This window comes from Vigna unguiculata, chromosome 10 (assembly GCF_004118075.2).
Source record: "Vigna unguiculata cultivar IT97K-499-35 chromosome 10, ASM411807v1, whole genome shotgun sequence".
Taxonomy (NCBI): Eukaryota; Viridiplantae; Streptophyta; class Magnoliopsida; order Fabales; family Fabaceae; genus Vigna; species Vigna unguiculata.
This window is the reverse complement of record NC_040288.1, coordinates 38,098,232-38,126,171: the sequence shown is the minus strand read 5'-3', so window position 1 is coordinate 38,126,171 and position 27,940 is coordinate 38,098,232. Positions and strand designations below refer to the sequence as shown.

At 31.7% G+C, this 27,940-nt stretch overlaps 4 protein-coding genes across 5 annotated transcripts; 2 read left to right on the top strand and 2 right to left on the bottom strand.

The window, feature by feature from the left end:
- Positions 1-322: 322 nt before the first annotated feature.
- On the top strand, positions 323-3,064 carry LOC114165928 (sm-like protein LSM1B). 2 transcript variants are annotated; one of them, XM_028050553.1, is made up of 5 exons: positions 325-742; positions 1,563-1,631; positions 1,712-1,827; positions 1,915-1,977; positions 2,791-3,064. In XM_028050553.1, exons 1-5 carry the CDS (start codon positions 682-684, stop codon positions 2,866-2,868), a joined length of 387 nt encoding a protein of 128 aa, XP_027906354.1. In that variant the 5' UTR covers positions 325-681; the 3' UTR covers positions 2,869-3,064. The 2 variants fall into 2 exon arrangements, with proteins under 2 accessions (XP_027906355.1, XP_027906354.1); XM_028050554.1 differs by lacking the exon at positions 1,563-1,631 and having other exon boundaries at positions 323-742; positions 2,791-3,061.
- A 1,809-nt stretch (positions 3,065-4,873) lies between these two features.
- Positions 4,874-8,425, top strand: LOC114167364 (transmembrane protein 87A). The gene is made up of 5 exons (XM_028052437.1): positions 4,874-5,237; positions 5,777-6,695; positions 7,417-7,512; positions 7,760-7,896; positions 8,036-8,425. The coding sequence occupies exons 1-5, from the start codon at positions 5,041-5,043 to the stop codon at positions 8,211-8,213; spliced, it is 1,527 nt and encodes a 508-aa protein (XP_027908238.1). The 5' UTR covers positions 4,874-5,040; the 3' UTR covers positions 8,214-8,425.
- A 1,806-nt stretch (positions 8,426-10,231) lies between these two features.
- LOC114166701 (exocyst complex component EXO70A1) lies at positions 10,232-12,754 on the bottom strand. The gene has a single exon (XM_028051475.1). The coding sequence runs from the start codon at positions 12,741-12,743 to the stop codon at positions 10,704-10,706; it is 2,040 nt and encodes a 679-aa protein (XP_027907276.1). The 5' UTR covers positions 12,744-12,754; the 3' UTR covers positions 10,232-10,703.
- Positions 12,755-20,032: 7,278 nt separating this feature from the next.
- LOC114166652 (pollen receptor-like kinase 3) lies at positions 20,033-23,299 on the bottom strand. Its single transcript, XM_028051411.1, has 2 exons — positions 21,069-23,299; positions 20,033-20,950 (listed from the first exon to the last, which is right to left on the bottom strand). The coding sequence occupies exons 1-2, from the start codon at positions 22,564-22,566 to the stop codon at positions 20,238-20,240; spliced, it is 2,211 nt and encodes a 736-aa protein (XP_027907212.1). The 5' UTR covers positions 22,567-23,299; the 3' UTR covers positions 20,033-20,237.
- Between the last annotated feature and the right edge of the window lie 4,641 nt (positions 23,300-27,940).

The following is a 27,940-nucleotide window of genomic DNA, read 5'->3' as shown; positions in this document are numbered from 1 at the left end:
GACTTTATCTTATTTATATTTATTGTAAAATAATTGAAATTATTTCAATAAAATTACAGAACATAAAAGATAATTTATAGAAATTAAATTAAAAGTTTCTTACATCTACAAACGATGCGGTAAGTTAGAGAAAGTCGTTTCACAGAAAATAATATACAGTTTTATTTCCGCGTAGATTTACTTTTATAATATAAAGGTAAATAAAAATATATTTTAAATAAATATTTAAAATCTTTTACAAATAAAAATAAATTTTATTGTAAATAAATGCCTACTAAACTGTTTATTAAACCCATTTTCGATTACATTTTAAGTGATATTTTTTCTTCCCATAATTTCAATAGTAATGAATTTTAACGAAAACGCAGTATTGTTTTGATTGAACAAACCCTTCCGAATCCATCCCAAAATCACAGTCTCGAAACCCTAGAAGATTAAGCTCCCCCTTTTTCTTTCTCTCATTTCCCTTTCAAAAAGGCTCCCTTTCCACTCCTACTCGGCGATTGGATCTCTGGGGTTTCGTTCTTTCAGCGATTTCGATCTTATTAAACTCGAGGCTTTGGAATTGTGAATTCAGATTGAAGTGATTGGGGGTGTAAAGAGTTGAGTTGGCGCTGGCAATGCCATTGTTGTGGTTAGTGAGGAGCTATTCGGTGATTTTTGAGATACCGAAAACGCAAAATGTCTTGGGCAGGCCCTGAGGATATTTACCTTTCTACTTCACTTGCGAGCTATCTTGACAGTGAGCACTCTCTTTTTTCTTTTTTTCTCATGTTGATACACACTTCAAATTTAATAATTTATGTGAAAGATTGCACTCTTGACATAGTTATACCCAGCCTTTCTTTTTGGTTCTTGCTTTCATCGTGTAATGTGTAAAGGGTAATTTTTTAATGGCAAAAAGTTGTGGACTTGGTTTGAAACGAGTAGTTTATGGAGGGGGTGTTCTTTTTTAGTGTTCGCCTTTGTCTTGTATTTTTGTGGAAAGTGAGGGTTCAATTTTGGGCTTGACTATTGTTTTAGACATTACGAGGCTGCAGGGGAAAGGGAAGGGTCACGATTTTGACTGATAGATTCCTATTGTGCATGTTTGTTACGAGCTATGTATACCAAAGCAAGAAAAAAAAACCATTCTTCCAAAATGTTGTTAGGGAAGAAGGAATTTCAGGTACTGCAAATTAAATTGGTTCTATGTTTGTCCTCTATAGTTGTTATACCTCCTATTTCAAGCCATAGTCGCCCATGTAAAAGTGAGCGCATGAGAATATGCTATTTTATGATCACCTATTGATGTGAATAGTGTTGCTTTTGAATTGCAGTTTGTGTAATTGAATAGTTTTGATGTCACATTGCTTTTGCTTTTGAATTGTAACTTGTGCGATTGAATAGTTTTGATGTCGCATTGCTTTTGACATATTTAGCATATTAGGCTTTCTGAAAGGTATTTTGGCTAGATATTGTTCAAAAGCAATGTGGTAAATTAATCTTGGTTTTCCTTGTAGATGAGTCTGATTTTGTATTGTGTACTAATTTGTATGGTCTGACAATAATTGTTGTTGTAGAGAAACTTCTTGTATTACTGAGAGATGGTAGAAAACTCATGGGGATACTTCGCTCTTTTGATCAATTTGGTACCAACTTCACCTTAAATTATGTAAAGTTTTGACAGGCAATAGGTTGACTTAGTAAAATTTCACATCAATAATTGCAGCTAATGCAGTTCTTGAGGGTGCCTGTGAGAGGGTTATTGTTGGTGATCTGTATTGTGACATCCCTTTGGGTCTCTATGTAATCCGTGGAGAAAATGTTGTTCTAATCGGTGAGCTGGTAAGGTTACTAATTGCTTCCTTTTGCATCTAAAAATATTTTATAATTTTCAATCTTATTTACTATCACATGTCTTTCAACATTTAGGACTTGGAGAGGGAGGAACTTCCCGAACACATGACTCGTGTTTCTACAGCAGAAATCAAGAGGGTAAATATTCTTAAAATTTTTTCTTCAATTACTTTAAGTTCTTTGTGTGTAGTTTCTGTCTCCTTAGTATATGCTGTGACCCTGTCAATGTTTCATTGCTTTCCTACATTTCTTTACAAAGCTTCATTGCATCAGGATTATACTAGAGTGTGTAGGAATGAACAGATGTTATATTTTGTTTCTAACATCTTCTAATGATTTGATAAGTAACTGGGTGCTGGGGAAATAATGGCAAACTATTTTGATGATGAGCAAGAAGAAGTGGAATACTAAGTACTCATTTGAATGGGCCTATATTAAATACTTATGAACCCTACCTACCTAATTCTAGCCCATTGAGTTAATACCAAATTCCTCGACATTGTCATTTTTTTTTCTCTGTATATTTAGATATACTCTTCCATGCCCCAATCAACCTTATCCTGGGTTTGATTTTGAAGCCAGCCTTAATCATAAAATCATATTTAACTATTGTATGTATTTTAGTATTTCTTAGTTCTGCTTATTACCCGCTTCATGTTTGCACTTTAACTGACGAGCCTATAGTATGCTAATAGGTAGAGTAAATACCCTGTGAACAAAAGTAATCTCAATACTATAGTTATGCAGAAAGATGTTCTAAAAGTTTGATGATCTATCTATAAATCCGACATAGTACCCAAATGGGATTAAAATCCTAAAACTATATGTTTGAGTCCATTGGTTTTCTGTTATGGTTGGGAAATAGTTGCTGATGTAGTCCTGTAATTTACAGTTATTTAAGAAATAATTCAGTTTTGTATTTTTGAATGGAAATTTGATTATACATTGTAGGCACAGAAAGCAGAAAGGGAGGCCTCAGATCTGAAAGGGACTATGAGGAAAAGAATGGAATTTCTTGACTTTGACTAGTCACAACCCTCATTCATCCGCAAATATTATAGCGGCTGTTCTTCATATATTTTGCTTTCTTTTTCTCTGCTATTCATGGGAGGGTTCAATACTCTTGATTTTTGTTCTGTATTATTAGCCTCAGGAATCATTACTATCATTCATTTGCTTTCAAAAAATTCTCAATTAATATGAGCATGATTTCAATTCCTCACCACTTTCTGATTTGGGTTGAAAGGCTTCAAATTGTGCAAAATTAGTATTTTACTAGTTCAATGCATTGCAAAATTCAACGTGACTATGGTTCACTGTGAAGTGCTCTGATTGCCTAAATCACTAAAATGTTCCTAGTCACTCTAATAAATTTGCTTTCAATTTTCATTGAAAATATTTTATATATTAAAATATTTTTAAAAATTCTTATATAAACATCTTAAAGAGGTTTCATAATTTTAGTATTGGAAAATATTGATTCAGTGCAACTATCTTCAAATAATTTATCCTTCACATTTAAACACCAAAATGAAAATCATACTGGAGTAGTATTAAATAATCTAAAGATAATGATATTTGTCATCCTCTTTCTTCTAAATTTTTAAACATAAAGTTCTTGATAATTAAAAAAAAAAAGTAGAAATTAGTGAAAATCGAAATGATACAAAACCTTCCACAATTTTTCTTAAAAGAAAGTCCGTCTGTCTGTCTCTCTTTTCCTTTTTTTTTAATATACAGAAGAACTAATTGGTCATTGGAATTTTGGTGTTCTAAAGTTTCATTTGGTTTTTACCAATATGAAGAGTGCAATAAAATACCACATAAAAAAAAGAGATAAATGTTCATTTAACATTTAAGTGGATAAATTCCATCTATGAAAAAAATTAGCTTATTTAGTGCAATAATTGAAATTTCTTTTTACAGCGAAGAGATTAGGAAATTTCACATTAAGAACTTTGTGTAAATATATAAAAGATTATAACATCACGTTTAAACAAAAACTCTCTTTTGTTAACTTTTTTTTATCTTTATTTAGTGTATAACTTCCAACACATAATTATACTTTTTATAATAATAATTTTTTTACCTTATAAATTCTGTATCTTTTTAGAGATCAAGAACATCCCCTACTTTTTTAAGAAAAAAATTGTTGTTTAGCCTTCGAGATTTATTGTTGGTAAAGATTGTCCAATAGTCCAATAAAAATAATAACCATAATATTGTGTTTTTTGAGTAATGTATTTTAATTCTGACAGTGACCATATCACTGGTAAAATGAAATTAAAGTCAAAACAACTATCTAAAAACCAGTACGAATAGACCATTTTTTCTTTTTTCTTTTTTTGACTATTCATACAAAGACACCGACACCTCTGTGATTATCTTCCATCACCAACTACAAAACAAGAAATTTGCGGAGAGAATCCAGTGAGAGAGTAATATATATAAAATAAATTATTCATTCAATTAAATTAAATTAAAACACATGCCTTAGACTAATTTACATCGAAAATTTTAATTAGTAAACATGGCACCGATTTCATATTTCTCACATAAAATTTCTTTTATAGTTTAATTAGTAGGATCGTACTTATTTTCGTTCAGATTTGGTACTCGTTTTAAAAAATATATCAATCTAGTCCCAATTTTTGAAAAAATGTCTTAATCAAGTCATTTTCAGACAAAAATTACTAAAGTTATTAACTTAATTCATGACTTTAACCACTAAATTTTGATATAAATATCAATACTTAATTTTGTATATCATTTTAAATATTAATACTATTAACTGTGTTAATAATTTTTTTGTTGGAAAGAACTTAATCGAGATATCTTTTTCAAAGTTGAAACTCAAGTCATACATTTAAAAAAAAAAATACAAAACTGAGAAGTCTAAGTAAAAATGGGTACCATCCAATTAATTAAAACTACATTTATTCTATTATATTTCGTGGTGATTGTAAAAGCAAATAAAAAACAATTAAACTGCATTTCACTGATCTACATCTTAATCACTCTGTTAAACTAATAATTAACTCACTCGCCATGACTAAGCTTTTTGTTCCAACTCAAGCACACACAGACACACTCCTTTTCTCTTAGTATACATTTCAAACCTCAATCTCCACAAACCCACATTTTTTTTTTCTTCTTCTCTCTCTTCCCTCCATAGATCCAGATTCTCTTTCTCTGTGTGAAATGTGTGGGGTCTCTGTTCTGGCGCTTCTGCTTCTGCTGTCCCTCAGTGCCGAAGCTTCTGTTCACGATTACAGAGGGGAGAAATTCGCGGCCAAAGGCAACGCCTTTGTAGTCCATGGAGGTAGCGAAGGAATTTACGCTTCTGCCCCCAATCTCACCGACGCTTACCCACCGGCAAATCCTGATTCCTTCATACGGTCATTTCACTTCTCCCTTCAATTTTTTTGTCCTGTCAAGGAACTTCTCTTTAAGTTTTGTCTTCTTTGGTTGTTAAGTTTTATTGTGTAACCCGCCAGATTCAGAATTGTTTCGTGTTTTTTGTGTGAAAAATGTAATTGACAATGTTAGGGGGCTTGTTGAATTGCTGCATTTAGCTTTCGGTGTTATTGTAGTATATGTTTTTTGTTATTGTAGTATATGTTTTTAATTCACTTCAATGTGTAAGTAAAATGTGTGATTTTGCTTGTCAGATTTGAAAAGTGAACTTGTTAGGATACTCATCATAGATTTCAACTACTTGGTTAAAAGTTGGAAAACTGTTTCTCTTGTGGATGAGTGCTAAAGGATTATACTTAGGACTTTTTGTGTTTAGTACTCATGTTAGTTATGCTGGTGTTTAAATTGAGCAGCGCTTCAATTCAAGCCACAACAGATATAAATAAAGTTTTTAGCTTATATAAAAGTTATGCCGATGTTTTGTTGATTTGGTTTTAAATGTTGTAATGTATAAAACCAGATTGGAAAGGATTACATTTCGGAGAAACAAGGAGTTTTCTAATTTCAGCTCATGGCCGATTCAAGCTGTTCTTTTTGAAGTTGAAGATAGAGAGACAATTGGTGGTTCAGCTTATGGGGGCCAAAGGGCTGTCTGCTGCACCGGTGATCTAGCAAAACTTGGTGTGTGTGCTGAAGGGCAAGTGATTTACCGCCCTTCCGTAGAGAATCCTGATTGGCCTCAAGTTTTTGGTGTCTCTTTTGAAATTGATGATGAAGTGGCCGTGCTGCCATTAAAATCTATACAAATCACAAAAACTGGGATGTATAACTTGTATTTCATCCATTGTGATACTAGGCTTAAAGAATTGGTTGTGGAAGGGAAAAGTGTATGGAAAAATCCCTCTGGTTATCTGCCTGGTAGAATGGCGCCTATGAAAATTTTCTACCAATTTATGTCTTTTGCATATGTATTGCTTGGGATCTTTTGGTTCTCTCAATATGCTAGATTTTGGAGGGAAGTATTTCCCCTGCAGAACTGCATTACCCTGGTGATAACCCTAGGCATGTTTGAGATGGCTCTGTGGTACTTCGACTATGCTGAATTCAGTGAGTCTGGAATCAGGCCAACCGGGACAACCATTTGGGCAGTAACTTTTGGAACTGTTAAGCGGACAGTGGCACGTTTGGTCATTTTAATGGTTTCAATGGGCTATGGTGTTGTGAGACCTTCCCTTGGAGGGCTTACATCAAAGGTGGTTATGCTTGGAGGAACCTTCTTTCTGGCATCTGAAGTGCTTGAGTTGGTAGAGAATGTTGGTGCAGTAAGTGATCTTTCTGGAAAGGCAAAATTGTTCTTAGTTCTTCCGGCTGCAGTGTTGGATGTGTTCTTCATTCTTTGGATTTTCACTTCACTCTCTGCAACTTTGAATAAGCTTCAGGTATTCATCTTCTAAGATTGTTCCTATGTTCGTTATTCCCTGAACATCATGTCAGCTTTTCTAGTAAATGAGACAGACTACAGGGCTGCAAAATTTTCACTTTCTTTCGTAAACTTGCCATTTTCCTTAATCTTTATTTAAAGCACTGTGTGGGTAGCAATGGGCAGGAGGAGTACTGTTATGTGTATGATGTTTTCTCAATTTTGTAGAAATATGACATGACAGTATTATTGATAGAATTAACTAGCAGGAGGAAACTCCGGGAGTGAATTGCCATAAGAAATACTGTTACAATTGCAACTAATAAATCAGGATATAAGGGCAGATGGGCTATATAAAGTTATGTGGTTGAAGTAATCAAGTAACATGGGGGAGGACATTACTCAATTCTCCCTCGGGTTTGCCAGTACTTTGTATTTTTCATCTTTGATGTTTCGTGGCTATGTTATATCTGTAGAAAAATAAGAATTAATGGTCAAATTGTAGTTTATTTCTCTAATTGTAAATTAATGAAATATTCTTTCCAAGATTGAAGTATCAGACCCTGATGATCATATTCCACGAATCCTATTCTGTTTTAAAGCTTTTGTGCACAAATTAGGATGATTATCTTAGACTTTTGCTATGCTTCTGCACCATGTAATGTGACGACTGATTATTCACTTTGTCGTATCTTTTAGTATAACTATCTAAGAGTCTTATGGCTTATGTACTGAAACAGGCCAGAAGGATGATGGTAAAATTAGATATTTACAGAAAGTTCACTAATGCTTTGGCAGCAGCTGTGATTGTATCCGTGGGCTGGATTTGTTATGAGGTAATTCACAGGCACAAACATATTTTACTTGCTTAGCATGTTAACTATACCTAGTTACTGGTTTTCTATGCAATCAATGTATTCTGGTGCTGTAAACAAATTAAAATGAACTGTAATTTTTTTTTTACCAAAACTAGAGCATGAAATGGTTAGAGAACTGATGTTATTTGCATGCTTACTGATCTATTACACAGTCAATTTTAGATACATCAATTCATGATTATTTTTCTACTTTCTATTTTTTCAGCTTTATTTCAAATCAAATGATGTATACAATGAGCAATGGCGGAATGCATGGATCATCCCAGCCTTCTGGCAAGTTCTGTCTTACTCACTCCTGTGTATTATCTGCATTCTTTGGGCACCATCTCAAAGTGCAACACGGTAAAAAATCCACCTCTCTCTAAGTTCTTCCATTATCAATATTCTTTAATGCCTGTGTTAGAGCCAAATGAGTCTTTTCTTGTATGCTTTCTGTCCATGATCATCATTTGTAACTCACTGTTGTTCCTGTTGTTGACAGATATGCTTACCGTGATGATGGGAGCGAGGAGTTTGATAGGGATGAGACTACTTTAACGCTAATAAAACCATCACCTATTTCTTCAAAAGATGTTCGAAGTGTTGTCCCAGATGCTAGACCAGTGCAAAGCAGTAACGGGAATTCAAATGATGATTTAGAAGAAGATAAGAGAGAATGATTATGTGCTTGCATTGTACCCTTCTTGAAAATTAGCTCAATGACTCTTTCTTTAATTCTTTTATCTCCCTCATTAGTAGCAGCCTTTACTCTTTTACTTTCTTACGAGATTGGATTACATGACAGAGTCCTGTGTGTTCCTGTGATGCCAATGCACAAGAATATAATTTAGTCACTTTTTACTGATGATACAAAGGAGCCTTTTTCATATTATGCCATATGTTATGTATATTATTATCCATGTGCATGCATGCATACGTGTGGGGACACTTGATGGAATTTTTAGTTTTTAAGTTTCCAGCTGTATAGCATTATATTAGTATTTTACTATTTCGTATTGATGAATGATATTTTGAATCCATGAGATTTTTTTCTGTGTATATTCTTTCACTAAAGTTCAAGGATAGCGTTGAGCTGTTACTGGTCAATAAAAACGATTATCAATGAAAAGCTATCAACACGAATTGAATAATCAAAACTTTTTGTTATCTTTTACGATGAATCCAGACTTGTATTTAAATATTAATAGTAATTTTACTTTTAGGACTTAAAGAATTCAATTATTGACCTATAATGAAGAAGAAAAGTATAGAACAGGTTCTGTCAAAGTCCATGTTTAGATGGGCATTTTCTACATTAACTTTGCCTTTTCAAAATTAATTTAACACTAGCTAATCCATATGCGATGTAAACTGTTTTAGGATATTTTTTTAAATTTGCCAAACCATGGTTCGTTACTTCAATGCACTCCAATTTGATTTAATTTGTCACTGGTTACTTAAATGATTGATGCATGTGTACGACCAAATTACTATATATAAATAAAAGCAAATTTTGCTTTAAAAACTGATTTTATAAGATAAAATTGAACTTAAAGTTAATTTTTTAATAAATAATATTATATATATACACTCCTTGATATCATTCCAAATTCTTATTGGAATTTAAAGTTCTTTAAACTAATAACAGCAATAAGCATATTTTGTAAACAATTTTATCTTTTCAAAAAAGGCTCGCTCTATTAATAAATATATTATTTTAATAGATAGGGACTGATTAGTTTGAGAATACAATTGGAACAAAAATAATACTTCAAAATACTAGTGAATTTTTTTTTTCTAAAGGACATTGTATGAAAAAAAAAACATAAAAGCATTTTTTGCCTCATTATTTTCTTAAATAGGAAATAGAGAAACCCATCTACAACCAAACTGTGTAATACAACCAGTTGCTTTCGTTTTCAGGCATCACCATCATATTTACGCAAATATGGAATAAAAAACAGTGATGGATCCAGCTTTGTTGGCAGGGTCTGAAATTTTTGCTGTTCATGATGTTGAATTGAACATGAGAAGATCACGAAGGTAGGTTAATGGCTACCAGCTAAAATTAGATGGCAACAAAAACTTAGGTGATCCAATCACAGCCATTTTAGCCTTGTGGTCACGGAACCGCATCAACTTCTACCTTCTCTCCTTAGATCTACAATAAATTATCCTTCACATCATATACTTTATTTACTCATTCAAGAATGCCAACTGGTATTCTAAAACTTCTCCAACAAAAATGTAACATTTAATGTTTACTTAAATACCCTATCATTGATTCTTCTTATTCCTGAACTGTAATGGAATGCTTAACAAAACAAAATTCTGGCCTACTTCCTGTAAAAGGTATAAGAATGTGCTTGCAGGGTTAACATTCAAATACAGAAACTTGGCCTTCTTTCAGAATGAACCTAACACAACCTTTTAATAAAACTGTTCACACTTGTAAACAGTAGGTGATTAGTAACTATCTGGTCCATCATTATCCAATTACAAATAATAAAGCGTCCTAGAATCCAGCCAACACAAAAGATGCACTTATTATTCTTTACTGAAGCAGCATACTCTTCTGTTATGGTGTGTGTGTGTGTGTGTGCTATATATCTAATACTATTCTGTTTTTCCATAAGAATCTCTCAGATATAAGAAAGAACAGAGGTGTACCTAGGACTAAGATTTAAGACAGAGCATATAGTGCAAAACTATCACATTGTATAGAAGTCATTTGAAGCTACAAAAGAAACCGCCCTTTTTCGACCTTAGAGAGAATAAATAGAAAAAAAAGAAAAACACACGTACAACAAATTCCAATATAAACAAATGAAACAAAATCTAGAATGTGGTGAGAAATCAAATAACGTGCTTACAGGCAGCAGCATTCAGGGTGGTGAGGTAGCTACATGGCTTTTCACAAGCCACACCAATCTTCAACACCAGATTAGTGAATCCTAATCTTTCTTTCCCGATAACCGTGGATCATGGTTGTAAATCTTGTTGGAGCACCCACCCGAGAGAGAGAGAGCTTGAGCAACCTCAGATTGGCCAGCACTCAATTACCTGAACGCTCCAGGGAAAAAATTAAAAGAATATGTCCTAGCTTCTAAGTTGCAAAACTCCATTTCACTTCTTCACTTCACTTCACTGCACTTCACTAGTCCATTCCATCATTCAGATCTCCTCCTCAAGTGCTGGGAAACAGGAACACCTTCAAAAAAGTCCAAAACAGCATCTTCCAGGTCCTCAACAGAGTACTTTATGTAATTCTCCGGATGCCTACCACTCTCTATGTGGCTCCTGAACCTTCCAAGAAACGACCTATACGCCGGAATCAGCTTCTCCGATATCGATATCCTCAGCTCCTCCCTTAGTTGCGAATCCGGTATCAACCACACCGCCTGAGTCCTGTGAACCTCTTCAAACATGGCGTTAAAAGCCTTAAACCTCTCCCTGAGAGCACTCTTGGACACCCCAGAAGAAAACCCTCCACTCACATGCAACCCCTCATCCCTCAAACAATACAACACCCTCACCCACGTTGCTCTCTGGTAGCTCGTCGCTGCCTGCCTGAACTTTCCGGTGAGCTTCTTCAAATAGTCATCCCCGATCATCTCCCTCAACTCTGGACTACCCCTCACCTTCTGCACAATGTAGTGCACATTGTTCATCACAAACAAATGAGCCAAAGACGCGTCCTTGTAGTGCTTACTCTTCCCATCCAAGTTGAATTGTAATATCACAATAATCCAAATCAAGTGCACATCCAAAGGGGTCTTCTCCTCAAACTCACTCAAATCCAAATCGGGTATCCCAGGATCACCCGAATACCTAGACCCCGTGGAGGGCTTAGACACTATAAGCTCGTTCAGAGTAACCTTGTAATCGGAGATCAAACTTATGTAGTTCATCACATACCGAGTCAAAGGGTGAATCGTCCCACCGGGAACAGGAACCCTAGAGGGTTCCTTGAGCACAGCGTTCTCAAACTCCGACAAAATCCCCCTCGCAGCCTCCCCCAACCTCGACAAAATCTCCGCTGCCTGAACCCTAATCGTCTCCGAGGACTTGGAATCAAACACGACATCAATATCCGGCATCAACTCCGTCAACGCATCGTGCAAATCCAGAATCTTGAACAACTTCTCCGGTGACCTCCGGCTAATACTAATCGCCTCGGCGAAGTTGAAGAGCTGAATCGCCGGGCCCTTGACAGTCTCCATGAAGCAAGCGTCATCGATGGAGGTTCCAACTCCATCGAAGATTTGCTCGCAGAGCTTCTTCTCACTGGCAAAGAGCGTCCTGACGCAGACTTTCGCGGCTCGTATCCAGCGTCTGATTTTGTTCTCGAGCTGCTCCCACTGGAGGCGCTGCACGTCGCCGATGCTGAGCTTCTCGATTCCGAGCTTGCGGAAGCTGGCGTCGACGGAGGATTTCCTGACGCTGCCGTACACCTGGATGCACTCGCGCAAGTAGCCGGAGGAGACCATGCGTTCGGCGATGCAGCGGAGGTCGTAGACGGCGTCGGAGGGGATGAGATCGATCTCGCGGATGCTGCTGGTTGAGCGGTAGCTTCCCGTGACGGAGGAAGCAGCGCCGTCGCTGTTGAAACGGAGGAGAGAAGTTTGGGTAACTTCGTCGCTTTCGTCGTTGTCAGGGTGTTTGGGAGAGGATGAAGAAGAAGGAGGGTCAAGGGTTTGTGAGGCTTCGTCTTCTGTGGTGGGGTCGAAGGGGTTGGTGTGGGAGATGAGGATGTTCCGGAACTCGTCTTCTAAGCGGGCCATGGCGATCTGGATGGCCGAGTTGACTTTCTCCGACACCGAAACGGAGGAGAGGGACCTCTGGATTTCGTCCACCGCCTGCAGGTAGAGATCCGCCTCGTCCCGGTCGCCGGAGAATATCATCTTGTCCCTGGCATCCTCCGACGCCGTGGAATCCCACCGCAGAATGATCTTCTCCGCCGTCTCGAGCGGGAGGCTCTCCATGATGAACGGAATCAAGCGGCGGAGACAGACAGAGACAGAGAAAGAGAGAGAGAGAGAGAGAGAGAGAGAGAGAGAGAGAGAATAAAAGAGATAGCTTTTGTCCGAATAATGGAGAAAGAGAGAGGTGTGGAAAAAAGTGGGCTTTTGGGGTAAAAGAAAAATGCGATATGTGGAAAAATGAAATGAAGAAATGAAGAGAAGAGACTTGTGTTGTGTAACACTCATATCATTGCATTACTCATTTGACTTTTTAAATGCCGCCGTTCCTTCTGGCCAATTTTGGTGTTCTCCTTTTCTGCTTTTGACCTTTTGCTATGCTTCTTATACACAGTAATATCATCATCATCTTTTCTTTTTCACTCACCATTCATCTAAATTTTCTCACTTTCTAAATCAACTTGGATTCTAATTTTTCCCTTCTGCGTTTCTTTCTGTTCTTATATCAGATGCTTTTCACTGTCACCTAAGTTTCCCACTTTTGACTCTTGTTATTCCTTTTCCTTTTCTAGACTGACACCAGAAAACACATTGAGCGCAACAATGGTGGAACTGAAATTGCTTTGAAAAGCTTCTGCTTCCGATTTATACACACACAGTTGCAAGGTGAGTCAGTGTATTAATTGCTTCAAAGACTTTTTTTTCCATTTGCATTGGTTGGAGATAAGTTAATGTTAGTAGGATATTGAAATTGAAGTTAAGATCTTTAAACCAACAATCATCACCTTCTGTTTTAGACAAATATGTTTTAGCTTAAGGATTTAATGTTGTACTAAGTTTTCTTACAAGGTTATAGGACATTGTATCCATTTATGTTGTTTCAAAACTCGTATTACGATTCGTTTTCAATATTTATACCTACTGTCCTTTTCTGAAAACTTTTAAATGTTAAATTTAGTTAACATTAAATATTGTTAAATTTAAGTACCACACAACTCTTGGTTTTAGACTAGAACTATGGTACGTATATATATATATATATATACATATATATATATATATATATATATAATTTATTTGTGAAACCGTCTTTTGAAAGGAAAGTACAAAATAATTAATACATGCGAATCATTAAATACATTTAGATAAAATAATTATAACGTGAAACTAATATTTTTATGATGGGTTAATTACTGTTTTAGTCCTACATTTTGATTTAAAATTAGAATTCGTTTCTGATATATTTTGACTCCTAAATTTTAAGAATGAGTAAATATAGTTCTTCTAATTCAATTACGTTTTTTTATGTGTTGAACGCATTTTTCAGCAAATATGAATTTATAATGTCAGTGGCGGATCTTGACTAAAAGTGTCGGAGGGGCCAAAGTAATATAATTTTGAGATTATTAAATTCAATCATTAGTATAATGCTTCAAGAAATGACTTTTCTAACTGAACATTTTTTATCATTAGTATAATGCTTTAAAATATGTGAAGAGGTAGAATCTATATTGTTTTAGTTAATAATTTTCTTTTCGTCACTCTTAAAGGATTAATTTATTCTTTCATTCTTTATCAACATACTTTTTTTAAAATAATACTAAAAAATAATTGATCATAATCTAATAAAAAATTGAGATATGTAATTATTAAAAGAAAAACATATTCATTATTCTTAATACATAATACACTATTATTTTTTCTACATTCATAAAAAAAAATACAAAAAGCTCATTAGATAAAAAAAAATAATGTTTTCATTATCAAATAAGACAAAAAGACATGAAAGGAAGAGGACAAATGAGAAATATAATGGGTTTATGTCTAACTTTTTTTTCTTTAAAAACAAAAGGAAGACACATGAGAGTGGAAAATTATTACAATTTGTGAAAAACTAAAAAGACAATGAAAAGGAAAACAAAAATTAGGTTAATAAATATTTGGTTTAATTATTCTTTTGATTCATGCTTTCGTTTAAAAATGTTAAGTTGGTCCTCCAATTTTTTTTTAGTCTCAATTTGGTCCCAATTTTTGAGAAACTGATCGTCTTGTATGATAAATTTTGTTAAATTTCTCGAAACATATCAATGATCTTTCCATTAAAATTGAAACGGTTAATATGGATGATTTGCTTTGTTGGTAAAATTAACCTAATCCTATTATTAATTTTTAAATAAAATCAGGGGTCAAAAGAATAATTAAACCTAAATATTTTTATTTTTTATTATATTTAATTTTATGTTTTTTATGTATTTACATTAAATGTTATGTTTAAATAAAAGAAATAAAAAATAAAAAATTTAATTTTTATTAATTTTTAATATATATTATCTATAATTTAAAAAAATTAATAAATTTTAAATATATTTTTAAATTTTATATATATATATATATATATATATATATATATATATATATATATGTAAAAAAAATAAAAAATAAAAATTTTGGGGGGCCAAGGCTCCTCTCTGCCCCCGAATAGCTCCGCCACTGTATAATGTGTCAAACAATGTAAACAACTTCAGTATTAACATGAAACGCGTTCAACACGTCTAAAAGAATTAACGTAATCGAGTTTAAAGAACTATATTCAGTCGTCATTTTTAAAGTTTAGAAACCAAAATGTATCAAAGTTTCATACAGAGACAAATTTTAATTTTAAGTCAAAATTTAAAGGAATAAAAATATATATTTGAACAATTGTAACGGAAAATTTGTAGTATATATATATATATATATATATATATATATATATATATATATATATATATATATATATATATATATATATATATATATATATAGAATAGAAGAGGGTCTTTATCAAAATCATTGATTTGCAAGCCGATGGGTTATAAGAGGAATTAAATTGAGTCACGTCCTGTTCCCACGAATCTCCGTTACGGCATTACCTTCTTATCCTTTTTCTTTCTCTATAATTTAAACACCAGAAAAAAAATTAATTAATTAATAACAACACAGCCTGCATATACAATAATAAATATGTTTGCATGATTATCAAGATACGACAAAACTTCTATCTCCATCGCATACATGTGGCCATACATGTCATACATACAATAAAATAAAGTTTTATTCCGAGGTCAGTTTTGTCATACACTCAAATATGAGAAAAGTTGTATTTTGAAGGATGTGCCTTCTCATTACATACGATATAGAAAAAGTGTTTTTATTCATAGAAAGAAAATTGATTTTATTTTTAATTGATGAAAAATTATTTATTAATTTATCTTTAATTGTAATAAAAATTTTAATATATGATATTTTTGACATATTTTGTAAGTTTTTTATATTATTTTATATCGAGAAATGTGATACTATATTTTTGTAAATAATTCAATAGCCATAAGATAATAAGTTTAATAAATAATAAAATAGACTCCAAATAATTGACATATATTAAAAATTAGAGTTTAAATATAATTTAATTATATAAAACTAGTTTAATTTAACTATATTTAATTTGTAAAATAAAATTTATATCTATTTATGTTCAATAAATTAATTTTATTTTTAATCAATGTAAAATACACTAATTTTTGAAAAATAAATATTAAAAATGTATGTGCGAAAGAGGATAAATATTTGTAAGAAATATATGTATTATGATAATTTGTCTTATAGATAGTGAATATGATATTTTTTACACATTCTTTCGTGTCAAGATAAATACATTATGATATTAGGTATTTATCTGTAATCTGGTAGTAAATAAAATGATAAACATTTATGATATAAATACTAAATAGTTTTGTTATCATCTTAAAAGAAATACGTTAAATCAATTTTATAAAATTGATTTATCCAATTGTATGACGTAAATCATATTAATTTTCAAAAAACAACAAATTAGATATTTGTAAATTATATTATATAACATGATAAACCTCACAAACTGTTTTAAAATATGTATTTTATCACAATTTTATCTTTAAAAAATATTTTGAACAAAAAAAATAATGGATATTTAAGTTATTTAAACGACGTAAAATTATTGAGTATGATTAAACATAAACAAAATTTACATATACTTATATATTATAAATTAATATTATCTATAATTAACGTGAAATCTTGGTATTATTCTTCAACAAAACATTGTTACATGAAGCGATTCATGTTTGAAAATTGTTTCAAATGAGCATTGTTATAATCCTAAATTTGAATTGGGTGGAAGAAAGGGTTAGTTGAATAAATTAGTGATGTTTTGTAGATTGCAAGCTAGCTAAGCACGTCTTGGGCTTAGGGTTGTCCCTATTCCCCATGTTAGAATCATAACATATTCAAATTTAAGAACATGTGCATTTTCATGTAAAAGGAATATTCACACATTTTAATAATCACTACCATTGCCATCAGAGGGAGCAAAGAGATTTTCTTACAATTTTACCAAAAAATAATTACTCTTTTTTTCTTAAAATACTTGTTTCAGGAATCTTGCAAACCTCAAGGCCTTCTAATCCTCCAACAAATTCTTTTTTACTAACAAAATGACAAAAAGGTTGAGAATTTAGAGTTGCACGAGTGCTGGTGCAACCAAATCATTTCAAGATATTGCAATCAAATTTTACTAATTTGGACGAAACTTCTAGAACCACAACATGTCAGTATGCCCTCAAAATACAAATTATATCTTTAATAGTTGTTATTATTATGGAATAAATATGTTTTTTTCTTAAGTTTCAGTAAAATTTAGAATTGGTCTCTTTTCAAATTTTTTTATCAATTTAATTTTTTATCTTTAAAAATATATGGATTCAGTCCTTTTAACTAGAGTTTGTTAAGTTTATCTAACGTTTTGAGTGTATTTTATAATAATATTTGAATTGTTTACATCGTTGGACTCATTTTCATTTAAATGTTAACTCAAATATCATCATAAAACGCGTTTGAAACTTCAAATAAACTTAAAAAAAATTGATTAAAATGACTAAATTCACAAATTTATATAGATGAAAAACTAAATTAGTCAAAAGTTTCGATGAGAGACTAATTCTAAATTCCACTGAAACTTGAAGGACCAAAAACATATTTAATCTTATTATTATTAATGTTATTTGTTAAAAAAAAATATTTAAGAATTTAAAATGAATTAAAAGTCTAACAGAAAATAAGGTAAATTAATAATTCATAGATTTATTACTTTTAAATTTTTAAACTCTTTTAGATTTAAGGTGGTGTTCTAATTGATCTAATATGAAAAAAGAAAAGTGTGATTGAAAGAGGAAAAAAAAGAAAGGTGTGAAAATGGTTTTGGGGAGTGTGCAAGTTTTAGAAAAAAAAAAGAATTAAGAAATAGGATTATGATGAAATTGTAATTATGGTTATGAAACCTAAAAATTCTATGACAGATAATAAGGAATATCCAAATTTGCAGAATGGAGGAGTGAGTGAGTGTTGTATGCCAGGAGATGCATGCTCACACTCATAATTAAGTCGTTAATTAATTAATAATTAATTAGCAGTTATATAAATTAATTATGCATTTCAATGAACTTCCAGCTGTAGTATGCTGTGAGCATTAGCATATGGTTGACTTAAGCAACATTATTATTATTAAATATCAACTTTTGTCCTCTTCTCTGTTTTTATTTGTAAATTTATTTTCTTCTAACAGGTTATATATATATATATATATATATATATATATATATATATATATATATATATATATATATATATATATATATATATATATATATATAAAGTATTTAAAAATATATTTCACGATGGGAATTTTTTTTCATCAAGTATTTCAGATTATTTCCTTATCTTCCCTCACAACACCTTCATACTTTCCTTCACCATCACTCCATCTTCTTCTTCCACCTCCACCTCCACCCTATATTCTCCCACCTCTCCATCTCCATCTTCATTTTCACCCAATAAAACAAATATGCAATAATGAAGGGTAAAATAAAATTAGGAATTAATGAAAGACGTGGAATTTAAGTTTTAAATATCATAATTTTTGTGCATTTTGGATTGTGCAATTTATAATGCAAAATTACATTTCAGATTATACATTTTATAATGTAAATTCACATTTCGGATTGTACAATTCGTAAAACAAATTTACATTACGAATTTCTAGAATGTAAATATGCATTACGAATTATATAATCCGAAATATTTACAGAAATAATAATATTTTTATTCATTTTTTTTGACTAATTTTTAACTCACTATTTCAATCACCCTTCAATCATTTATTTTTAATTTGTGTGTGGTATGATATGATGATCTAGGAGTGATTAGAGTGGTAAATTAAAAGTGGGTAAAAAAAATTGGTTAAAATATCATTATTCTATGTACAAATTACACAATCTGGTACTATAATTACAAGAGGGTATAAATGGAAATTTAAAATATAAGGTGCGGGAAGAAAATAGGGGGATGAAGGAAGAAGTTCCCCAAGTTATTGAACTAACACACGCCGGTTGATACTTTTTGGTGGCCCGTTTTCCACAGGCTAGCTTTTTTTATTTGAGGACCATAAAATTTACACATACTTCATTTTATTGCACTTCTCTACTATTGCAAACTGCGTTTTGCATATCTCCATATTAGCGAAATGGGGAAAATAACTTTTCAAAAATTCTTATACCTTCTGAAAAATAGTATCTGGAATGCATTAAAGAAATTTAAATTACGCATTTCAAATCGGTTTAAAGGAACATGTTTTGAAACGATAATTCCAAAATGTAGTACTGTAATCTAAAATAAGTTTTTAGGTATTCTGGATTATTAATTTTGTGAAACACCTCATGAATGACATTTTGGATTATATATATTATAAATTTTAGTTTTTTAAGCGTCACGATTTTAAAATTTCAACAAGTGTAGTAACAAAAAACATGGAAGTGAAAAATTGTGGAATTTCTTTCGACCCAAATTTCTCATTAGTCCTTTTCAAGTAACATTAACTATGCCTTTATCCACTCATGGTCTTACAAAGGAAATATCCTTTGTTACCTCTTATATATTTTTTATTTTTTAAACTATCAAATTTAATGCTAATTCTCACAACAACAAAAATTATCACAAGAACTACCGTTAAATTTTATTATTTTTGGGTTAAATATGTTTTTGGTTCTTTAACTTTCGATAAAAATTAGAATTAGTTCCTCTTCAACACTTTAACCCAATCTAGTTCCCTAATTTGATATGTGTGAATTTAGTTTTTTTAATCAAATTTTATTAAGTTTATTTTACATTTAAACGTGTTTCATGATATTATTTGAGTTAACATTAAAGCGAAAATATATCAAATGATGTAAACAATTCAAATATAACCATGAAATGTGTTTAAAACATCAAATAAATTTAAGAAAATTTGATTAAAATAACTAAATTCACTCTAAAATATTAAATTGGTATAAAATTTTGAAAATAAACTAATTCTAAATTTTAAAATTAAGAGACAAAAAGCGTGTCTAAACCTTATTTTTTTATCTCTATTGATCTCTCATTATCCCGATACACTAGACACATAAAATTGCTATCAATAGTCTTAATCAGCCAATGTAAGCAAAGATAGTTGTGAGAGAGGGAGTGGATATTTCTGTCTCAGTAACTAAAAAATTTTACAAAATGAACAAAAAGCTGAATCCTATAACTGAAACATGAGTAAGTTAAAAGTATCATAAAAATTTATACATGTCCCTGATCTATAACTCAAAAATTCTAAGGTATGTACCAAATAACACAATTCCACACACATGCATGAAGACATTCTAAATCTGTTACCTAGGAGGTTCATCAAAGTTCAATACTATCCGCACTTCCGAAACTATCTGTTCCATGTCTCCTATGTGATTGGTTCTCAAATTGCTCTGCAGCTTCATAGTCATCTCCGAAAGCTGGCAACACCTCTATTGTTCTTGATTCTTTGCCAACCCCACTCTCGGATCGTACCTTATCTATTCTTCTAAACGCTTCCTCCATGCCTAACCGTTGCAGAGGGCTGCTTCTGGTGCAAGCAGAACCAATGAGCAGGAGTTGCTCCATTTCACCTACCGATTTTCTAGAAGCTGCGATTTCAGGATCAACCACTTCGGCCAACCTACCCTCAGTGATTGCTGTTTCAACCCATTGCACCACATCGGTTCCACCTTTGCCAGTGCTTAGATATTGCGAAGGAAATTTCCCAGTGAGTATTTCGAGTATCACAATCCCGAGACAGTAAACATCACAGCTATGTGAAATTTCGCCGTGTTCTGCTGCCTCTGGTGCCTTGTAAGCAAATAGTGTCTGTGCTGCACTTGAAGGGTTAACCATGCGGCTGAACCCGTAATCTGCAAGTAGTGCTTCGTTGTCTGGTCCCAGAAGAACGTTGCTGGATTTGAGATTGCCATGTGGGAGATCTGAAGAACCAAGTTCTTTGTGAAGATAGTTCATCCCTTCGGCAATTCCACCTATAACTTTCATACGTGCAGGCCAATCCAGCTCCGTATGTGTTGGTCCTCTATCACCTGCAAATAACACAATATGTAGTTAATATTTCGTACTCAAGTTGTCATCAATCATGACGACTTCACTTCATGATCAGTTCATGATCAGTTCATGATCAGTAAGGAGAAGAAGCCTTACCATGCAGTGAAAAGAGGAGACTGCTTTTGGGAACATACTCTGAGATCACTAGTTTCTCATCCTTTCTGAAATGGTAAGCTAAAGGGGTCAATATGTTCCAGTGTTTAAGCGATGAGAGCTTCCTCATCTCTGCATCAAAAGCATCTTTTTCCAGAACATTCATCTCTCTGGTCCTTTTCACCACCACTGACACTCCATTAGCCATGACGGCTTTGTAAGAAGATCCAAAGCTTCCATTTCCCAGAACTTCTGCTGCTGCTCTCATCAAATCTGGCAACCCAAACACACCCTTCTCGTCATTCACTATCACAAGTTCTCCGACGCCTTTATTTTGAGAACCTGCAGATCCTCTTTTGGACGATGATTTTTTAATTGATGTACATGAACTTGCATCCACATCCCTTTTCGCCGATGTGGTAGCCACTTGAACTTCCACCGAACCACCACCGCCATTAGCATCATTTCCAAGCATATCAAGCCGCGCCTCCTCCTTCTTTTGTCTTGTTCTCACAATGAAAAATACAACTATTGAAACAAGCACTACACTCACTATTATAATGGCTGCAACCTCCCATGGGGTATTACTATGTGGCACAGTCGCACCACCACCACCACCACCACCAACACTTACTGCTTCCGGTGCATCAATGGGAGCAGGACTTGGCGCCTCCACCGGCTTTTCACATGATTTTCCGATCTTCTCACCACAAAGACCAGAATTCCCAGAAAACATGCTCTCGCTGAATCTCAACAAACTAGCTGGAACTTCACCTTCCAATTTGTTGTTGGAAAGATTAATGTGCTCCAGGGTCGGGTTTTTGAAATCAGGAATGGTTCCACTAAACTGGTTGTTTTCAAGGTGCAACTCCATAAGATTAGAAATCTCGGTCAATGAATGTGGAATGCTCCCCGTGAATTGGTTATCAGAAAGCCACACTTTCTTCAAAGACCTCATTCTCTGGAAGTATTCCGGAGGAATATCCCCAGAAAACTTGTTTCCCTGCAAATACAAGGCTTTCAGGAAGCCTATTCGGTTGAACTCCGGCATGGAACCTGTGAAAGAGTTGTTGTTAAGGCTAATAGTTCGAAGACCCTTGAGTTCAAGCAATGGATCAACGTGTATTTCTCCGACTAACCCTATTCCTCCAAGGCGAAGCCCCGTGACAAGGCCATTGTTGCAAACAACACCTTCCCATTGATCTTCTACACTGCAAGGTGCAGAACCAGCCACCCAACCGTTTAAAATTTGAGCGTTGGAGAAAGTGCTTTTGAGACTTACCAAAGCTTCAGCTTCTGTCATGGAATATATGACGGGCAAAGTGACGATGATCATGAGAGTTGGCCGGAGAATTGTTGCCGGAGCTATGGCCATTACTCTGCTCAAAATCTGGCGCCTCAGGGCGTATCCGAAACTAAGGAATGTGATTGTGATTTTTTTCGGGTCATTGCTTCTGCTAATTTTTCGTTTTTCCCTTGTTTTTTCTTCTGACCCCTGCATGCATGCATGGTGAGGGGGTCTCCTTTGGAAGAGTGCAAAGAGAACCTCACAATGAGAGGGCCCTCTTGGGAAAATTGTAGAGTTTGTTGAACAAGTCAATAGCTGTTTAAAACCATTATAATCATATCCTTCTGTGATAATTATAGTATGTTACTACTATCGCATGTTTTCATCTTTCTATTGGTGTAAATCAACATATTTCGCTATTTAATCGGAACTACCAAAAATAGAAGAAAATTTACATTCTTCTAGAAGAAAATGAGTCTTTTCTATGTTCACCTTGATGCCAGAGCTACCACAAAAGAGCTTCAAAGTCACCTTCATGACGTTGCTGCACAAATTTTTCCGAAGTTTCTCTGTTCCCAAGAACCCAGATTTTAACAGAGGTGAGGCAATTCCATGTCAACTGAATGAAATCTTTCTTGTAGCTCAATATCACTGAATAAAATTCCAACAGTTAACCAAGAAAAAATCAATGGGGAAGTCGATAATGTTGACATGCCCAACAACGCAATAATTCATCTGAAAGAGGGATTTTGGGGTACTTTGCCTCATGCTCTTCATACGCACGTAGGTTATCCTTTAAACAACTTTGTTTTCATTGTTCATGGTTTCCTCGGCCTCCAAAATGTGTCCCCGTGTCATCCTCGGATGTCTGTCTTATCACCATACACCTTGCGTTTATGCTTCTTCCTGCTCTGCATCTTCTTGGGTAGCATGAAGTTCCACCGTGTTTTTTGCACTTTGCTACTCCTATAAATTTTAATATTTTTAAGTAATATTGTATTACAATTATTTATTAATTAGATACAGATTTTATATTTTTTAAATAAATTCTGTAGTATAATTGGTTCACAAGATGGGATAATATAAATATTATTGTGTATAGCCGTTATTTAGCAAATAATTGGTTACATTTTGCATTGGTTTTGTGTTATGTTGAAAATCAGGGGTGGTTTTTCTCAATTGAAAATTAAAGTGAGGCAAGTCTATTCACCAGCATGATTTTGCTCAAGTTATGAATTCTCCTGCTCCAAAAAAATTAGGGTGAGATAAGATCCTCTTTTCGACATGATTTTCACTCAAGTGTAAATCTTGACAAGTGGATTATATTTTTTTTTAAGTAGTTTTAGCTCAAACGAAAATCACTCTTTTCTTTGTTGTTTTTTTTTGTATGTGTAAATAACAAATTTGGTTGAGTAATGATAATTGATATATGTATGATTAGAAAAAAAAAGAGAGGGTTTGATCGAAATAAAAACTAATATCATGTTGTTGAATTGTATTGGTAATTAATAGGGATGATGTGTTCATCTCACGTAATTTTTAAGAAATGAATTTTAAGTTTAAGTTTTATTAAAATAATTTATTATTTCTTATACAATATTATTAGATCCCATTGATATTGGTGGAGTAAACTCTTCATAATCTTTGAATTTTAGGATTGAATGATTATAAAAGAATAAATTATTAGGTCAGGTATTAATATCTAAGAGACCATACTTAATTTAACATAAGTTTGGTAATTATCTTTGTATTTGTTAAGTTTGGTAATTATCTTTGTATTTGTTATAAATATGTAATAAATGTGATATGATATATTGAATATAAAATAAATTATGTTGAAATACATCATAATCACAATAAATAAGATTAATGTTTAATTGATTATGGTTTAGTTGTAGACTAATTTAAACTTAATTAATTAACTTATTATGTTATTGATTGCCTTTATGATTATATTGAGAACGGAACGGGATTTTTTATGCATTAAAAACCCCCAAAAGTTTTTATACATATAAATACAAAATAATTTTCTCCAAATTTTATATTTTAATTTCTTCAAATTAGTATATATTTATTAAAGAAAATTTTGACACTTGAAGACCAATGATTATATTTAGGGATGGCAACGGGTCGGGTCGGACACGGATAGTATGATACCCGTACCCGACCCGCTAAAAAAAAATCCGCCCGTTACCCACCTTTTTACTCGCCGGGTATCCGCTTAAAAAATATCCGCGGATATTTTTAAAACCCGCAGGTACCCGTGGATACCCGATACTCGCAAGTATTTAAAAAAATATGAATTTTATAAATTTTTTAATATAAAATTATAAAAATAAAATATAAATTAAATTAAATTATAATTATAATTATAATTATAATTAAATTTGACATAATAAAATATACTGTTACTTCTAATTTTAATTAAATTTAACTTAATAAAATATAAATTAAATATTAATTTTAATTTTTTGCGGGTAACGGGTACCCGCGGATACGGATAGTATGATACCCGTACCCGACCCGTTTATAACCGGGTATTAAAATACCCGTTACCCGCGGGTAGTAACTATCCGTCGCGGATTTTATCCGTGGATATCTGCGGACACGAATATTTTTGTCATCCCTAATTATATTTATATCAACAAATGAAATGGAGTTCATAATGAAAGTACGAATGAGTTATAAGATCTCTCTTGTCAGTTTTTATTAAATTTTGAAAATATGCATTGAAATATGTTTTTTATTAAATGTAATTATATATATATATATATATATATATATATATATATATATATATATATTAAATCTTTTATTGGTAAACTCTTCTCTCATAAAAATTTAATACAATAGCTTCTAATGTATTATTTTATAATTAAGTTATTGATATTAAATATCTATTTACTTTATTACTACTAATGAATGCTTATTAGAATCTTAACTGGTTATCTTAAATAGAGTCTCTGATTTTAGTTTTGTTTTTTCATTTATAATAGTTGAATTTAAGAGTGGATGAAAGTAGGGATACTGTTATGAAGATTTTTATTTAGGTTTTAGGTTTATGGTAAGAAAAGTAAAAGTCCTTAAATGAACACGTTTGTAGTTGACCACGATTTCAAGGGTGGATTTAAGTAGGTGGCTCTCATTGATTGGTATAAATTAAAGTCAATTTTGTTGCATGTTTGGCTTTTTCCTAAGACTATTCAAAGTTGGTGGAAATTTAAGACATTGCTGTCTCACATTATTGTTCCTTCTTCTTTTTCTTTATTTTTTCCTCCGCAAATCTCTTCCTCAACCACTACTAAATCTCAAAAGGGTCAAACAAAAAAAAAAAAAATTCCCCGTAAATTTTTAAAAGAATTAAAGCACGTGCTATTGATACTCTTACCTATTAATAAATGTTAAGTTATTTAAAATTTCTATTTATCTGCACTCAAGATATTCGCTAGTTAGGTTGGGTAGGATTTAAGTAAGTATATTATTATATTTACTAAAAGGCATTGCGTTGAGCTTTTATAATTTTTGAATTATTTCTTGATTTTTTTAATTATCCTTTATTATTATGTTTTTAAAATATATTAATGTATTTTGATGTTTTAAAATTATTAATAAGATATCAAAGTAGTTTATTTTAAAAACATAACAAAAGACAATAAAAGTTCGGTAGCAAAAAATTGGCTCATTTTTATTATCTACAACCCAACCTATTTTATTCTCGTTTGAATTGGATTAAAATTTTAAAGATTTTCTTTTCTCAAAATTATATTTTTTTAAGTATTATTCTAATTAAAAAAACAATACAATCTTAAAAGAAGATTTCAAGTAAACCGGTAAATTAAGTTAGAACAAGTTTGTTCAAATTAATTTAAGACGTGAAAAGAAAAAAGATAACATGATTTGTTCAAATAAATTTAAAATAGGATTAAATATGTTTTTTTTTTTTCTTAGTGAAAATTGAAATTAGTCTATGTTCGAAACTTTAGACGAATTTAGTTCTCTATCTTTAAAAATATGTGAATTTACTCCTTTTAATCAAATTTTGTTGACATTTAAAACGTATTTCTCAACTAACATTGAAACGAAAATGTATCAAACGATATAAACAACTCAAAGATTACCATAAAATGTATTTGAAACATCAAATAAACTTAACAAAAATTTATAAAATAATTAAATTCATACCATTCTAAAGTTTAGAGATCGAACTATGCAAAAATTTAAAAAGTGTAATAATTTCAACTTTTACTAAAAATTAAGAAATAAAAACATAGTTAACCATTCAAAATATATATAAAAAAAAAGTTAAGTCAAATTCGACCCGATAAAAAATGAAATAAAATCTAATTTTTAGGTTATATTAAGTTATTGAATAATCAACTAACCCGAATTAACAAACATCCTTTATAATGAGATATAAATATAAGTGTTTTTAGTGTAAATAAGTTGGTATGACTTTTAGTTGTTAACGTAATGGTTAGATACCATGTTTTCACATGTGTAAATCATTTATATAACGCAAAATTTGTGTTTACTCATAGTTATGTGTACAAATTTATTAGATAGATGATACTCACAACACCAAAAACAGAGTTATTATTTCACCTAGTGCAATGGATAAAACTTGTCAAGGGAACAAAACATCATTTACATTAAATAAATCCTCAATATGACTTTGTAGTAATTAATGTACAAAAATAAACTAAGCATGATTAATAAACTTCAAATTAATTACAATCAATTAATTTCATTCTATCTGGGTCTATAATTTTTGTGTTGGAAGAATTCAAACCAAATTCCTTTGAATAAAATAGGACCGTTTCAACTTGTTTTATGGGGTTATTATATATACATGAAAAATATCTACCAAATTTTGTATGGATATGTGCAGAACCTTTTTTATTTCTTATTTTAAAATTTAAAATGAGATTACCTAAAAATATTTCTTTCGATTATAAACTTCAATAAAATTTTAACTTTAAAGTACAATTTAAGTAAAAACATAGAATAAAATATTAATACAATTAAATTTGTTCTTTTCAAACATTAAATTTAAATAAATTACATTATAAAGTATCAATTTTAATTTTTTAAAGTTTAAATTAAAAAAATAAATTTATAAAATTTAAATTTTTGTTAACTGATGATAGTTTATTATTAATAATTTTATTTTGATCAGTTAATTTATGTTAAAAATATAAAAATACAAATCATCAATATCAACAAATAAGTAATAATGTCACTTGTTTATATATATTCATTAAATATCTATTATGAATTTTAGTCAATATATATATATATATATATATATATATATATATATATATATATATATATATATATATATATATATATATATATTTGTTATCATCTCTATCTTTATATTTGTTCTATATATAAAAAAGAAATTCAAAATAACATCTTAAGTTGTTTATTGTTAGAACATTGAATAGCGTAAGTAGTTGGTTGTCATTGAAGTTATAGAAATTTCTTTCAACGTTGAAATTTATTTTCCTAAAAGTCAAAATCTTCAGTCTTAAGTTTGACTAACATAGTTGTTTATGGTTGAACTCTTCAAAGATGAATACGA

Coding starts and splice junctions, on each gene's coding strand:
- LOC114165928 (XM_028050553.1), top strand. CDS start 682: ATGTCTTGGGCAGGCCCTGAGGATATTTACCTTTCTACTTCACTTGCG. Junction 1,632..1,711: donor TCGCTCTTTTGATCAATTTG/GTACCAACTTCA, acceptor CAATAATTGCAG/CTAATGCAGTTCTTGAGGGT. Junction 1,978..2,790: donor CTACAGCAGAAATCAAGAGG/GTAAATATTCTT, acceptor TATACATTGTAG/GCACAGAAAGCAGAAAGGGA.
- LOC114166652 (XM_028051411.1), bottom strand. CDS start 22,566: ATGCAGGGGTCAGAAGAAAAAACAAGGGAAAAACGAAAAATTAGCAGA. Junction 20,951..21,068: donor TCTCCTCTTTTCACTGCATG/GTAAGGCTTCTT, acceptor TGTTATTTGCAG/GTGATAGAGGACCAACACAT.
- LOC114167364 (XM_028052437.1), top strand. CDS start 5,041: ATGTGTGGGGTCTCTGTTCTGGCGCTTCTGCTTCTGCTGTCCCTCAGT. Junction 7,513..7,759: donor TGGGCTGGATTTGTTATGAG/GTAATTCACAGG, acceptor CTATTTTTTCAG/CTTTATTTCAAATCAAATGA. Junction 7,897..8,035: donor CCATCTCAAAGTGCAACACG/GTAAAAAATCCA, acceptor TGTTGTTGACAG/ATATGCTTACCGTGATGATG.
- LOC114166701 (XM_028051475.1), bottom strand. CDS start 12,743: ATGAGTGTTACACAACACAAGTCTCTTCTCTTCATTTCTTCATTTCAT.